At 44.4% G+C, this 13,133-nt stretch overlaps 1 protein-coding gene across 6 annotated transcripts in view; it reads left to right on the top strand.

Annotated features, from left to right (window-relative positions):
• The window catches only part of srgap3 (SLIT-ROBO Rho GTPase activating protein 3), a 45,644-nt gene extending 33,462 nt beyond the window's left edge, over positions 1-12,182 (top strand). For 3 of the 6 annotated variants that reach the window (XM_053867491.1, XM_053867495.1, XM_053867494.1), the window contains 11 exons: positions 714-816; positions 2,045-2,105; positions 2,609-2,686; positions 3,085-3,219; positions 3,324-3,429; positions 4,753-4,980; positions 5,222-5,295; positions 7,550-7,730; positions 7,805-7,942; positions 8,013-8,328; positions 9,351-12,182. In XM_053867491.1, the coding sequence (XP_053723466.1) occupies positions 714-816; positions 2,045-2,105; positions 2,609-2,686; positions 3,085-3,219; positions 3,324-3,429; positions 4,753-4,980; positions 5,222-5,295; positions 7,550-7,730; positions 7,805-7,942; positions 8,013-8,328; positions 9,351-9,791 (1,861 nt within the window). In that variant the 3' untranslated portion in view covers positions 9,792-12,182. Of the gene's footprint in view, positions 1-713; positions 817-1,205; positions 1,237-2,044; positions 2,106-2,608; positions 2,687-3,084; positions 3,220-3,323; positions 3,430-4,752; positions 4,981-5,221; positions 5,296-7,549; positions 7,731-7,804; positions 7,943-8,012; positions 8,329-9,350 lie in introns of those variants that run through there. The other 3 variants (XM_053867493.1, XM_053867492.1, XR_008414822.1) reach the window with 3 other exon arrangements.
• The last annotated feature ends 951 nt before the right edge of the window (positions 12,183-13,133 follow it).

Below are 13,133 nucleotides of genomic sequence, written 5' to 3'. Positions count from 1 at the left end.
GTTGATTTGACATTGTGATACTTCGACATTGTCCCAGTGCTGTTTGGAGTCACATTCACTTAACAACTTGTACATTTCTTCAAACTACAAGTGCAATCTAGTGTGAAAAAAAGATAAACCACAGTTCAGTTATTCTGCTCTTTATGTCGCCCAAATGAGTCCATTGTCTCTTGCCCCCACAGTTACACACAAGTAGCTCATCTCATACTCGATCATTCATCACTGCAGCATCTACAGTGCTGCTCCGAGTGAGAGAGGAGTGAATAAACAAGCTGCTGGAGCAGGCTATAACAAGTGATGCCTGGGGTCTTGTCAGGCCAGATTTAGCCTTTCAATATCAGACGTTTGTTTCCCTTTGCTTTCATTTCAGATCACATTGATGCTGCAGTTGTTTTAATTGAATAAAGAACTGGAAAGTCCATTATTTATTCAAGCCTTTTCCAGATTTGCACACGGTCTACATGTAAGAATAATGAGGGATATGAGTCCTGTTTCTAGGAACTTGGTCCAATGAAAGAACTGTTCATTGTTTTGAGTTGGATTCAGGTTGCATTATTTATAAGGCAGTTGGTAATTAAAAACCAGACACTGTTAATTATTAATGGAATGCCTCCTAGCCTATTGTAGGGTATCATTTACTCCACCACTCTGGTTTTGCATCCTTGAGTTGACAGATTTGGGTGTTTTTGTTCCTTTTGTCCCTGATTTTCTAGGCCCCCAATCCTTCCCCCAAAACCACAGAAAATGCGGAAGCCTAGGCCTCGCTCCTCGTATAACCATAAGCTGTTTAACGGCAATTTGGAGACCTTCATCAAGGTACCCGCCTCTGCTGGGGGTGTGTGGCTAAACTGGTGGATCAGGATCTTTTCATTCCTCACCTCGCTTGAGCCTTAATCTGTTCCACACGGTTCTCCAGCTGCCCTTAATCGTGACATCACACCTTTACTTAACCTCTAATCCTCCTCCTCCTCTGCGGTTTTACAGCAGTCCACTGTCGCTCCAGAACACAACGCGCTTGCTCTCTCACTGAGTCACGTATTGATTTAAAGACAGGTGGCAGCAGTGAGTCAGCTCTGCCCCCTCACTGCTCCTAACTTTCACTGCTGAGCCTTCTCCTCCCTCCAGAGGGACCCTTCCTCCTTTGCTAACCCTGTGCTTCTCTGCCCCTTCTCCGCTGCTTCTCTATACTTTGCTGGTTTCTCCAGAGGAAGAAGGAATGCCCGTACACGTGTCCAGGTACCTCTGCTGCATGAGCCGAAAATTCTAATGCTCTGGAGATGGCATTCACGTGCTCATTGCTGCTTCCAAGTGACTTACTAAAGCCTGTTGCAATCCGGCTCGATGCTCCTCACTATCACAATTGTTCCCAACAGTTCAAAACCTGCTCTTATTTAGCGATAAAAAATAAAAATGAAAAAGTACTGTCAATGAACGTATAGTAAACATTAGGGCTTTGTATCGGCTACAGCCTGGAGTTAAGATACCTATGCTGATACAGGAGCGATGACACAATAAGTTGTTGTGTATTGCAGCTGACAAGAGCCATTATTTTAAGGAAATGTGGAAAACATAGCGTAATATGTGAATGAAAACTGGCTTATTGTTATAAAGTCTGTCCTGTTAGGCCTTTAGATTGCTCAAGTTTTTTATTATAATGAACGAGTGGTCGAAGTCAATTCAAATTCAAGATGCCTTAATACAACACAAACATATCTGTATATTTAGTTCATGAATATCCATATAGTGCACATAAAATATCGGTGCAGTCCCACTCATAAAATACCATTGGTGTTAGGATAAATTACTGTTAATATTGTGCTTTAAGAAGATGAACTTCAATATATGTCATGAGGAAAGATGGAGAGATCAGGAAGAGTTTTGCCTTAGTCTAATAATAATTCAGTTACGTTGTATAATAATCTTGTTATTAATCCAATTTGGCCTCCTAAAGCTGCCCTTTTCTGACATGAAGAAATGAACCGACCAGTGTAGCTTGTCTAGCCAGTGTTGCTTGCATCTGTAATGGTCTGTTCCCTGTGGTCAGGACTCGGGTCAACCCATCCCGCTGGTGGTCGAGAGCTGCGTCCGATACATCAATCTATACGGTGAGAGTGCTGAAAGTTGAAGCACGCCATCACTGACGACACGTTTGGTTCTGGTGAGAGATTGTGGGAAGACTGTTTATTTCCACGGCTCGCCGCTGGCACACAGACTGACCCACTCTGTTCGGCTGCACGAAAGTGATTTGACAAGCTCATAACAATGGCTCACACGCGGAGAGTTTTCAAAGTCCCCTTGGTCTTTGTTTAGTCAGTAAAGCTCCCCCCAGTCCTTTTTTTCCTTCATACATCCTCCCAGTCTACCTTCACATCTGTCCTGAGCTCATTGCCGTAGCCTGCAGGCCTCTCTCCTGGATCTGGACCTAATGAAACTCCAGAAAACTGATTAGGAGCAGTTTAAGTGGAACCACATGCTGCAGCCTCATGAGGGGCCTTCTCCCGCCGAGGAAGCGTCTCTCTTTACGGCGAGATTGCATTTCCTGCTCAGCTGGAAGAGCTGCTTGTGGAACTACTGTAGCCTCAGATTAATATTGTTGTTTTGATTCCAGGATTGCAGCAACAAGGCATTTTCCGAGTGCCAGGATCTCAGGTGGAGGTCAATGATATTAAAAACTCATTTGAGAGGGGTAAGTGTCCTTTTAAAAACCTGCTGCAACCGTTGAATTCCATCAACTGTTGCACCAGATTTAATATAAAATAAAAATTGTCCATTATTTTTTCTTCATTTTGCATGTGCTTTATCACCTTATTTTAGGACTGGATTTAAGTTGTCAGTAATCCTATTTAGTGCTTACTTCAATGGAAACAGAAACACAGTTCAATAAAAAGTAATGCATATAATATGCATGTATTTGTGGCTCGTTCATCCTGGTTCCATTAAACAAATGTAGTGACTGAGTTTGGTTTTGATTTAGTCATGTTAGCACTGTTGCTAAACATTAACCTCACCCGAAATGTTAGCCATCCACCTAACAACCTCTAATAACTGACTATCGCTAAAGCGTGGTGACTCTTTTGTGACTAGGTGAAGATCCATTAATCGATGACCAGAATGACCATGACATCAACTCTGTGGCTGGAGTTCTCAAGCTTTATTTTAGAGGACTGGAGAACCCGCTTTTCCCCAAGGAGCGTTTCCTGGACTTCATTTCCACCATCAGTGAGTACCATAAGAAACAGTTTGGGTTCAGGTCAAACATCTCTGCCATGTTTTTACCTTTAGTTCATTCTTGCTCCCATCACAGTGCTGTTGTTTTTTGGCAGAGCTGGAGTCTGGAGCTGAGCGAGCGCATCACATCCAGCAGATTACCGTGACTCTTCCTCGAACCGTCATCATCGTCATGAGATACCTGTTTGCTTTTCTTAACCAGTGAGTGCCTCAAAGCCACCTGCCATGTGGTTATACACACTTGTTCAGTGTTTTCAAGTTCAGCCTCTCCTGTACTCCAAGTCGTATTCCTGCCCTCTGATAACAGATGATGTTAAGTTGGATTTAGGAACACGTCCTGCAGTTATATGGCACAGTTAGTGTCATCCACACCGGATCACTGACTTTGCTTGTCACCTCACATCCCTTGAGCTCTTTCTCCATTCCTTGTTTTGGCTTTCTTGTGAACGGCTTAGCAGCCTGAGTCGCCCTCCCAGCAGCGGCTGCAGATGGCTCACTTTACCCCCTCAATACAAAGGGCTGTGATCCGGTGTATCTGGTGAACACATTTGAGCTCCTGAGCAGCTCAGACCCATTTATTGACCTGAAGTTGATTCCGAGTGAGGAATGGTGAGGAAGAATTAAAAGCAGATGACTAGAAAAACCTTACTCTACCTTTCAAGGTTAGTTCCATTTGTGACTATCATCGAGACATAGTGACACCTTGTGGTGGACTTCAAGATCAAACCGAAGTTTTACAATTGCAAATATGATCACAAAATATCGTTTAAGAAGAAATGTCGAAACACAATTAAATTTGTGTCCACGTACCACCAATGGTTGTGGAGAAAAGTGTGCTTCACTTTTCTATTAATACATTATACAATACATTATATTACTACATGAAAATGATAATTCTGTATTTTAACAGATTTGTCTTTAAGTTTTGTTGTTTTATTTTGACTCTTTTTATGTTGTTTCAGTCTCTCGCTGTCCTGTTTGAGCGTCCCTCCCATCTGGTGTTGCAACTGTACATTTTATTTTAACTTTTTAACAGGAAACAGCACGTCTGCAGTGAACATTAGGTCCCGGATAGGAAAGAGTGTTCCTTTTTTAACTCAGAACAGAACAGAAATACCATCACTTCTGTAATCATAACAGACCACAGTAGGAGGAATTGACATATTCTGGTGTGTGGGAAGGCCAGCGTTTAAATGCATCATAACGTGGTCACTGCTGACCTCAACGATGTGGATGTTGTCGAAAAGTGGTCACACAGTGTCTGATCTGGAGTTTCTCCTGAGAGAATCCAAAACTCTGTAAACCAAATACATATAGAACTGCAGGGGAAAAAAAACCTTTGGAAACAAGGGGAAGTTAATGCCATGCAATTCACATTCACAGACTATAAAGACTATAATTCATTTGATAATAACTCAGAAACAGGAAAGAAAGTTGATCTAACCTGGAAACAGACTTAGTCCAATACGAATATTCAGCGGAAGCTTTGGTGAGAATAGCCAACCAATCCTGTGTGTGCTTCAGCCTGTCCCAGTACAGTGACGAAAACATGATGGACCCGTACAACTTGGCCATCTGCTTCGGCCCCACCCTGATGCCCATCCCTGACGGCCAGGATCCCGTCGCGTGTCAGGCTCATGTCAACGAGGTCATCAAGACCATCATCATCCACCATGAGGTCATCTTCCCCAGTCAGCGGGAGCTGGACGGCCCAGTGTATGAGAAGTGCATGACTGGAGGAGAAGAGTACTGGTGAGATGGACGCCTCTGAGATGATCTCACGACGCCGTGTTGTCCCACTATTACACTCTGTGCTCACAGTTGTTATCACTGCACGTCCGCTCACATGTTCCTGTCAGTCACATTCCATTCCAAACGAGTCTCAATAGAGGTCGAACGGAAATGGTTTTTGTTATCGATGCAACAGATCATTAACGCAGCCTGACCCACTCACCTTCAGTCGCCAACTTAGCCTTCTTGCTTGCTTCTGCAGTGACAGCCCCCACAGTGAACCTGGAACCATTGATGAGGCTGACAACGGCACAGAACCACACACCAGTGATGAAGGTCAGATTGATGTGAAGCTCCACTATTTTTTTTTACTTCTTTATGTGAAGTGCTGAAGGCAAATTGCATTTACACAGCGGGGTAGTAACTATTGGAGTTTCTTAGTAACTGACATCCAGATACTTGTTTAACTGAAGTGTGCCATTCAACTCTTTTACATTTTCTGAATCACCTGTGCTGTGCTGCTCTTCCTCTCGATTAGGTCTTCTCCTGTGTTACTATTGATATGTAAAATTGTTAGTATTATCTTATAATATTAATTGCTATTTTGTTGTATATAATAATGCTGTCAGTTTGATCATTTTTAGGCAAAACATAGTCAGTCAAAACATCATTTCAATAAAACCCAGAAAAAACAATAATAATTCTATTTGTTTATTAGTTCCAGAGTGGGGAAATTCAATAATAATAATAATAATAATAGGCATACAGACGTGACACTGTTTAATATCACCAAGGTCTTACATGTCTTTAAGATTAGATGAGATAGACTTTTTTTTGGAACCCGCCATGGTGTGCAATTTTAATAATAATTAATTTCAGATGTTGGCTCATTGCTATTACATGTCATCTGACTCAGATGTCAGCGCAGTGGTTGGTCATGTTCCTTATCTTCAGTAATTACCTGACTTCTAGAAGCCACATACTAACTATCATAAAATGGTGCCTAACTCTCATCAGCTCAGAAGTCAGAACAGGAGGAATCGAATAGTGTTTTGCTTCTGCTGGCTGCTCTTTCCTTAAAACTGTTTGGCGAGAAAACACATGGATTTGACTTGTTGTGCGACGCATCATCTTGAAAGAAAGCGCCGGAGGTGCCGACTGACCGATTTCATGGCGTGTCAGCAACATGAAAGCCAATAAGTGTTTTTGTTGGAGGCGGAGGCTGGGTTCATACTTGAAGCTGGACAGGTTCAGTTCTGCTGCTGGCACACGAAGGCTCCTTTGATTGTGCTCGCACACTTCCCTGCTCCTCCACCGCCTCTTTGTTCAGCCGTTAGTCAGCAGTTCTCCAGGGATCTGCTTCTTTGTGCTGTGTTTTCTCTCCGTGTTGTGAGTGTTGGGGAGATGGAGAAGCCAAAACATGGTCAAACCTCACAGGAGCCGTCAGCGAGGCTGCATTGAACACAACTGTGCAGTGTGTAGTCTGTTCATTCAGACCTTCTCTTTGTTATTTTACTTGCAGTGCAAATATAAGGCGGAGATTATGATCTTTTGGATCAAACAGACTGGTGTTCGTGATGGACTCAGTTGGAACTTGATAGTTATTTCACGCTGACAGCACGTGGCTCCAAATGTTTTAGTCCAAAAGTTCAAGTACTAGTTGGATCTTTTCATCGGCTCCTGACATTTGTCTTGTGGAATGAATGTGCTTTGGTAATCGATGTCTTTTTAGCTTGACCATGATGAATACAGCGCTGTCAGTCAGCTCTCATGGCCGCTGGCTTGTACAGCGAGAATTCTTTCAGTAGCCATCGAAAACCCCTGAAGTTATTTCAATATCTTACCATCGTTTTTTTTTTTTAATATATATTTTGGAGGCTGGTGGCACTACAGATACTAAGGCGAGGAGGAAGAAATCCACACTTCCTGTTATTGGACTAATCACAAGCACTTGTTTTCTGGGCGTGTGGTGGAATATAACACAAATATCTGCCGCCTTTTGTGCAAACCTAACCATATGTAGACCGAGTGTAATAATTTAGCTTTGTCAAATACAATTATTCTGTTCGATGAGGCCTCACTAGTGAACTATGATGTTTTGCCATGGTTTAGAAGGGTGGCAGGCCAAGGCAGGCTAAACTAAACATAGAAGAAATCGTCAGTGTTGCCACAATTGTGTCCACAAGGTGTGCATACATCCAACATATGAAGGGATGGATTCCTGCACCGAGTTGCATTTTCATGCGACAGCTACTGACCTCTGGCGGACGTTTCATGATCTACACCGTGGACCGGTACAGAGAGCAGTTGGTAGAAATCAGAAATGTTAGTGTTCTGATCTTAAATGTAATAATCGTAGTGTCTTCTTCACGGTTTTGTGCCTCTCAGGATCTGAGCTGATGTTGATAGAGCAGGTTGTCTATATACTTCCGTGTGAGTGAATGTTGCGGCACTTTCAGTTACTATATTCAGAATTGAGTCCTAAAAATATCAGAACTATATTCAGAATTGAGTCCTAAAAATATCAGAACTATATTCAGAATTGAATCCTAAAAAATGCATCGCTAGCCCGACATTTTTATACTTCCAGAGGTTGAGCAGATTGAAGCAATTGCCAAATTTGACTACGTGGGTCGAAGTCCAAGGGAAGTGTCCTTCAAGAAAGGCGCGTCTCTGCTGCTGTACCACCGAGCTTCTGAGGACTGGTGGGAGGGGCGGCACAACGGCGTGGACGGCCTCATCCCTCACCAGTACATCGTCGTTCAAGACTTGTACGTTCCTCTCTCAGACTCAGGCACTGAAGCTGCTGTGCTGTGGGTCTCCTGACATCCTGTTGCTCTCTCAGGGATGATGCTTTCTCAGATAGCCTCAGCCAGAAGGCAGAAAGTGAAGCGAGCAGCGGCCCGTTACTGGACGATAAAACCTCCTCCAAACACGATGCCCCGTCACCATGTGAACCCTCGGATTACAGCTTGCTGGGACGGTGAATACACTTTTACCTGCTCTGTCGAGGCCCGTGGTTTTGCTGTTTAACTCACCAGATCTTTTTCAAGGGTCAGACTACGCTCTGATGGAGCAGCTGTCCCTCGCCGTCGCAGCGGACCGGACACCCAGAGCCCCACTAGAGGCGCCGACACGCCACCCCGGGCTGCGGCCTGTCCCGGCAGCCCCCACAAAGTGTCCATCAGCAAAGGTCGCGTGGAAAGTCCAGAGAAGAGGCGCTTCGGGACCTTTGGTAGTGCAGGATGCATCAATTACTCTGAGAGGAAGGGCCACCCTGAGGGCTACACCCTGAGGCCGGTGCCCGCGGGCCCTCGACACAGCAGTCTGGGGGACCACAAGTCGCTGGAGACAGAGGCCTTAGCTGAGGTAAGACCTCCACGGGCTTCGTCGCCGTCTAATTCATCATTGCATCATCATCATCCTCATCACTATCTTCCTCATCCTCATCACTGTCATCTTCACCATCATTATGCTTCATCATCGCATCATCCGCCTCATCCTCATCTTCATCACTGTCTTCCTCATCCTCATCTCTGTCATCTTCACCATCATTATGCTTCATCATCGCATCATCCTCCTCATCCTCATCTCTGTCTTCCACATCATCATCAATGTCATCTTCACCATCATTATGCTTCATCATCGCATCATCGTCATCCTCATCACTATCTTCCACATCATCATCAATGTCATCTTCACCATCATTATGCTTCATCATCGCATCATCCTCCTCATCCTCATCTTCATCACTGTCTTCCTCATCCTCATCTCTGTCATCTTCACCGTCATTATGCTTCATCATCGCATCATCATCATCCTCATCTTCATCACTGTCTTCTTCCTCATCATCTCTGTCATCTTCACCATCCTTATGCTTCATCATCGCATCATCGTCATCCTCATCTTCATCACTGTCTTCCTCATCCTCATCTCTGTCATCTTCACCGTCATTATGCTTCATCATTGCATCATCATCCTCATCTTCATCACTGTCTTCCTCCTCATCATCAATGTCATCTTCATCATCATTATCCTTCATCATCGCATGATCTTCCTCCTCATCATCATCACCATCATCCTCATCACCATCTTCCTCATCATCAGTGCCACCATCATCTCTTCCTCCTCTTCCTCATCATCATCTTCAGCATCATCATCCTTCATCATCAACACCATCCTCCTCATCACTATCTTCCTCATCATCATCACCATCATCCTCATCACTATCTTCCTCATCATCATCACCATCATCCTCATCACCATCTTCCTCATCATCAGTGCCACCATCATCTCTTCCTGCTCCTCTTCCTCATCATCATCGATATAAAATGGTGTATCACGATGAAGTATTGTTTACAGCCACATGACGTTTGCACTTCTTCTCCTAGGACATAGAGAAGACCATGACTACGGCTCTCCACGAGCTGCGTGAGCTGGAACGTCAGAACACGGTCAAACAGGCTCCCGACGTGGTGCTGGACACCCTGGAGCCCATCAAGAACCCAGTCAGCTCCGAGCCCGGCAGCCCCCTGCACACCATCATGATCCGTGACCCGGACGCAGCCATGCGTCGCAGCAGCAGCTCCACCTCCGAGATGATGACCACCTTCAAACCTGCCCTGTCGGCTCGCATGGCCGGAGCGCAGCTTCGCCCTCCGCCCATGCGGCCCGTGCGCCCCGCTCCCACCCAGCACCGCTCCAGCAGCTCCAGTTCTTCTGGCGTGGGCAGTCCGGCTGTAACTCCCACTGACAAGATGTTCCCTAACAGCAGCACAGCAGCTGGATCCAGTCTGGCCGGCGATTCTGCCGACAAGTCTGGAACCATGTAGCAAAGGTGGAAGCTGTAGGCTGTAAATAAGACTCAAATGAACTTTTATTTTTAATATACCGTGCAGTTGTTGAGCATCCGGACGAATCCACACGTGCACCTCAGGGAGATGTGTTCAAACAGCACTCCAGGGATCACAGGTCTCATGCATGATCAAGAGAGGAGCTGTATGAGTTTCCATAGTTTCTGCCTGAAGAAAACTGTCAATCACACGCTGGTTGTTTGAGGGGCTCAGGATTTAGAGCTTCCCCAGTGAAGACAGAGCTGCTGGGAGTGTTTGCTGATGTGCAACCGGGAGATAGGGATTTATCTCTCTCTTTTCTGCCTGAGTTAATTCTTACGTTCAGGAAGCTTCTGAAGCGTGTTGCTATGGCGATGCAGTGGGGGGGAAGAAGAAGCTGTAGAGGTGTGATAGCACAATGCTTCACTCTCTTTCAGACAGACTTATCTGTTTTTCACTCTTACCTCAATTTACACTGAAGCAGGTGACGTCTCTCTCGCTGTCTTTTTTTAAACCGACGATCTCAATGCAAGTGTAGCAATAGTTGTGTGTCTGGAGTTTGTATTGTATTACGTCCTGGTGATGTTGACTTGATAACTTGCCTTAACTTGACAGCCGAAGACATTCAGGTAGTGCTGGGTGGTTCGCCGGATCAGGTGGGAGTTCATATCCAGCTATGCATATTGTGCTTGTGGCAGGTTCTCACTGTGACTTCTGCAGTCTTGTGTGCTCAGAACATTTGCTGCTTTCTCAAAGTCTCTGAATTTATTAGGCCTGTTCCCTCGATCTTTGTATGTGAATGTGAATTGCTGAAGCCACATTAGCAGACCCCCCCCCCCAGAAAAATAGCTCTTACATTTATGTAAAATGGCTCCCCGAAGACAGCAGGTTCATCCGCTGAGATAGAAGTCAGATCTCAGGAGCAGCGGTCAAAGCAAAGGAGCCCAGACTTCCTTCTGCCTGGAGGCCGATGCTCCCTTCTTCCCGGGTCTGCACGAGCAGCAGTTGCAGATCTGCTCTGTGATTCTCCCTGATGACAGTGTCCGGACACCCAGCCCAAAAAAACCTCATAATTTGGGTCCATTTTGAGACAAGTGAAGTTTGAGCGGCCTTAAATAGAACTGGATCAGATGACCAACCTGAGTCTGATTGTAATAAACTAATTTGAAGACACTAGATTCAAGTGAAAGCAGCCTCCTAAAGCAATGTTTGACTAGGTTTATTTTATTTTAATTTGAGGGACAAAAAATATTGTCAAATTACGTTAACGTAACATTTCAGCTTAACTACTGCAGGGGGAAAATACATGAATAAAATTGAACCTAGAAGATAACTTCTTTTTATTCAAATAGCAATGAATGATCAAAGCATCATTTCTTTCATAGTTGGGATCTGACTTGATGAGGGCCCCATGTGGCCCCCCTAGCTGCCCTCGAAGTGGTGATGAGCTGATGAGGCTTCATGAAGCAGTTTAGTCATTTTCAGAGCCCGCTAGATGGCGCTATCTGCTCTAGAATCCGTGGATTGAACAAACATTTCAATGGAACCTCACATCATGTTCACGCTCTGGCAATGAGGACACTGTTTCATGAAGCCTCATGAACACATCACTAGCAGGAAGCCTAAAAAGTAGATGGCAAAGAGCAACAGACTGAATATGCATGGACCTACACCTTCAATAGACTTGTGAGCGTCCCGGCCGTGCCGCCCAGCACTACAGCCGCTCCAGTAACATCAACTCTGCTTAGTATAGGGGCCACACTGTGGCTTCACTGGAATTTGTTTCTGCTTTTCTTTGTATAGTCCAAACACGATGACAGCTTTGAGAGGGCCCGGTGAGACTAAATCAATCAAGGCAATGCTTCAGATGCGAAGGAATTTACCTAAGTCTTATTTGTCTTACGGTTAGTAAACATCTCCAAATGAAGGCAGCATCAAAGCCTTTCTGGCATTTGATCAAGACGTTAATAAATAAATTAAAAAAAAAAAAAACAAGCGTGGGATTAAAGTCTCCAAAACATCCAGAGGAAATCTGACTCAAACTGTGCGAGTCTGACAGCCTCCAGGATAAACCTTGCTGTTCTGCGTGGGAAAACCAAACACAAACTTTCCTGCTCGTGGCTGAAATCCTGTGGTGAATCTGTACATAAACAACAGCTGGTGAGATTTTAATGTTGATGGTGTACAGCAGAAATAGACAAAACGGTACTTGAATAGACCCAACCACACGTCGCCTATACTTTCTGTGAATTGTGAGGACTAGATTCCAGCTCCTCTACCTTCGGCGCTGTTGACCGAACTGTACAAAAAAAAAAAAAAAAAAAAAGTCATATTAAGGTTGTTGATTGTACGATAAATAGTGATGAACTAGGTGTTTAAAAAAATGTGAAACTCATCCAGGAGCCTGTGGAGTTGTTGTCAAGTCACTTGGGTTTGTTTCTGTTCCCCACATACTCTGATTGTATTCTGACGTTGGAGGTCCATGTGCCAGTGTGTGTGACTGTATGCATATCTCCTCATCGGCATCCCAAAGAGCCTGTGCATGTCCTCGCGCTGTGATACCTGACTCGTGCAACAATAGCAGTATGTGGTGCCTTGCCTTGGTTGAAAAGAAAAATGCACAAATATTGGACTCTTGACACACACATATATATATAACCGATGGGAATGATGAACAGGTGTTGGATAGAGCATGAAGTCTCCCTTTTGCAAAAATGCTTAAGAAATACTATTGGACTTTTATCATGGTTTCATTTCCTGTTCAACAATTACACTTAAATTGGTTTCAAAACAAGACCACCAGGCTGCTCCTGTGGGTTACTCCTACTGGAGGTGATCCTAGGAAAGAAAGCATCAAAAAACTCAACCATTTATTCAAGCTCTAGAATACGTGCGAGTTCCATACGAGAGTGCAGAAAGTCACACGGTCCTCTGGCTCCACCCGCTGGATTGTGTGGGAACAGCAGCCTGAACTGTGTCCGTTTATAAGTGGTGAAAATATGAACCAAGCACATGCTCCAGCAAGGAATCATGCATAAATGTATTTAGACTGTTTTATTTATTGACACGAGAAGTGTTGCAGGAAACTCAGTGCCTTTTGAGCACAACAATTTATACCTGATTTTTTATATTTGAGTTTGGGAGTTTTCTCATGTTTATAACAAACTGATGATGCTTTGGTTTTTTTTTAATCGTTTTGTTTTTCAATTGTGACTCCTCATTCATGTAAGAAAAAAAAAGATGTTGATCCACAAGTGAGTCTCACTGGAGTGTCGGGTGTGTGGGTGATTTGTGAGGAGCCGCTGCGACACCAAATCGACTGCGGACGAGCTCCGAATATTT

The sequence above is a fragment of the Synchiropus splendidus genome, chromosome 6 (assembly GCF_027744825.2).
Source record: "Synchiropus splendidus isolate RoL2022-P1 chromosome 6, RoL_Sspl_1.0, whole genome shotgun sequence".
Classification (NCBI taxonomy): domain Eukaryota; kingdom Metazoa; phylum Chordata; class Actinopteri; order Syngnathiformes; family Callionymidae; genus Synchiropus; species Synchiropus splendidus.
The sequence above is the reverse complement of the archived record's forward strand: the minus strand, read 5'-3'. Positions and strand labels throughout refer to the sequence as shown.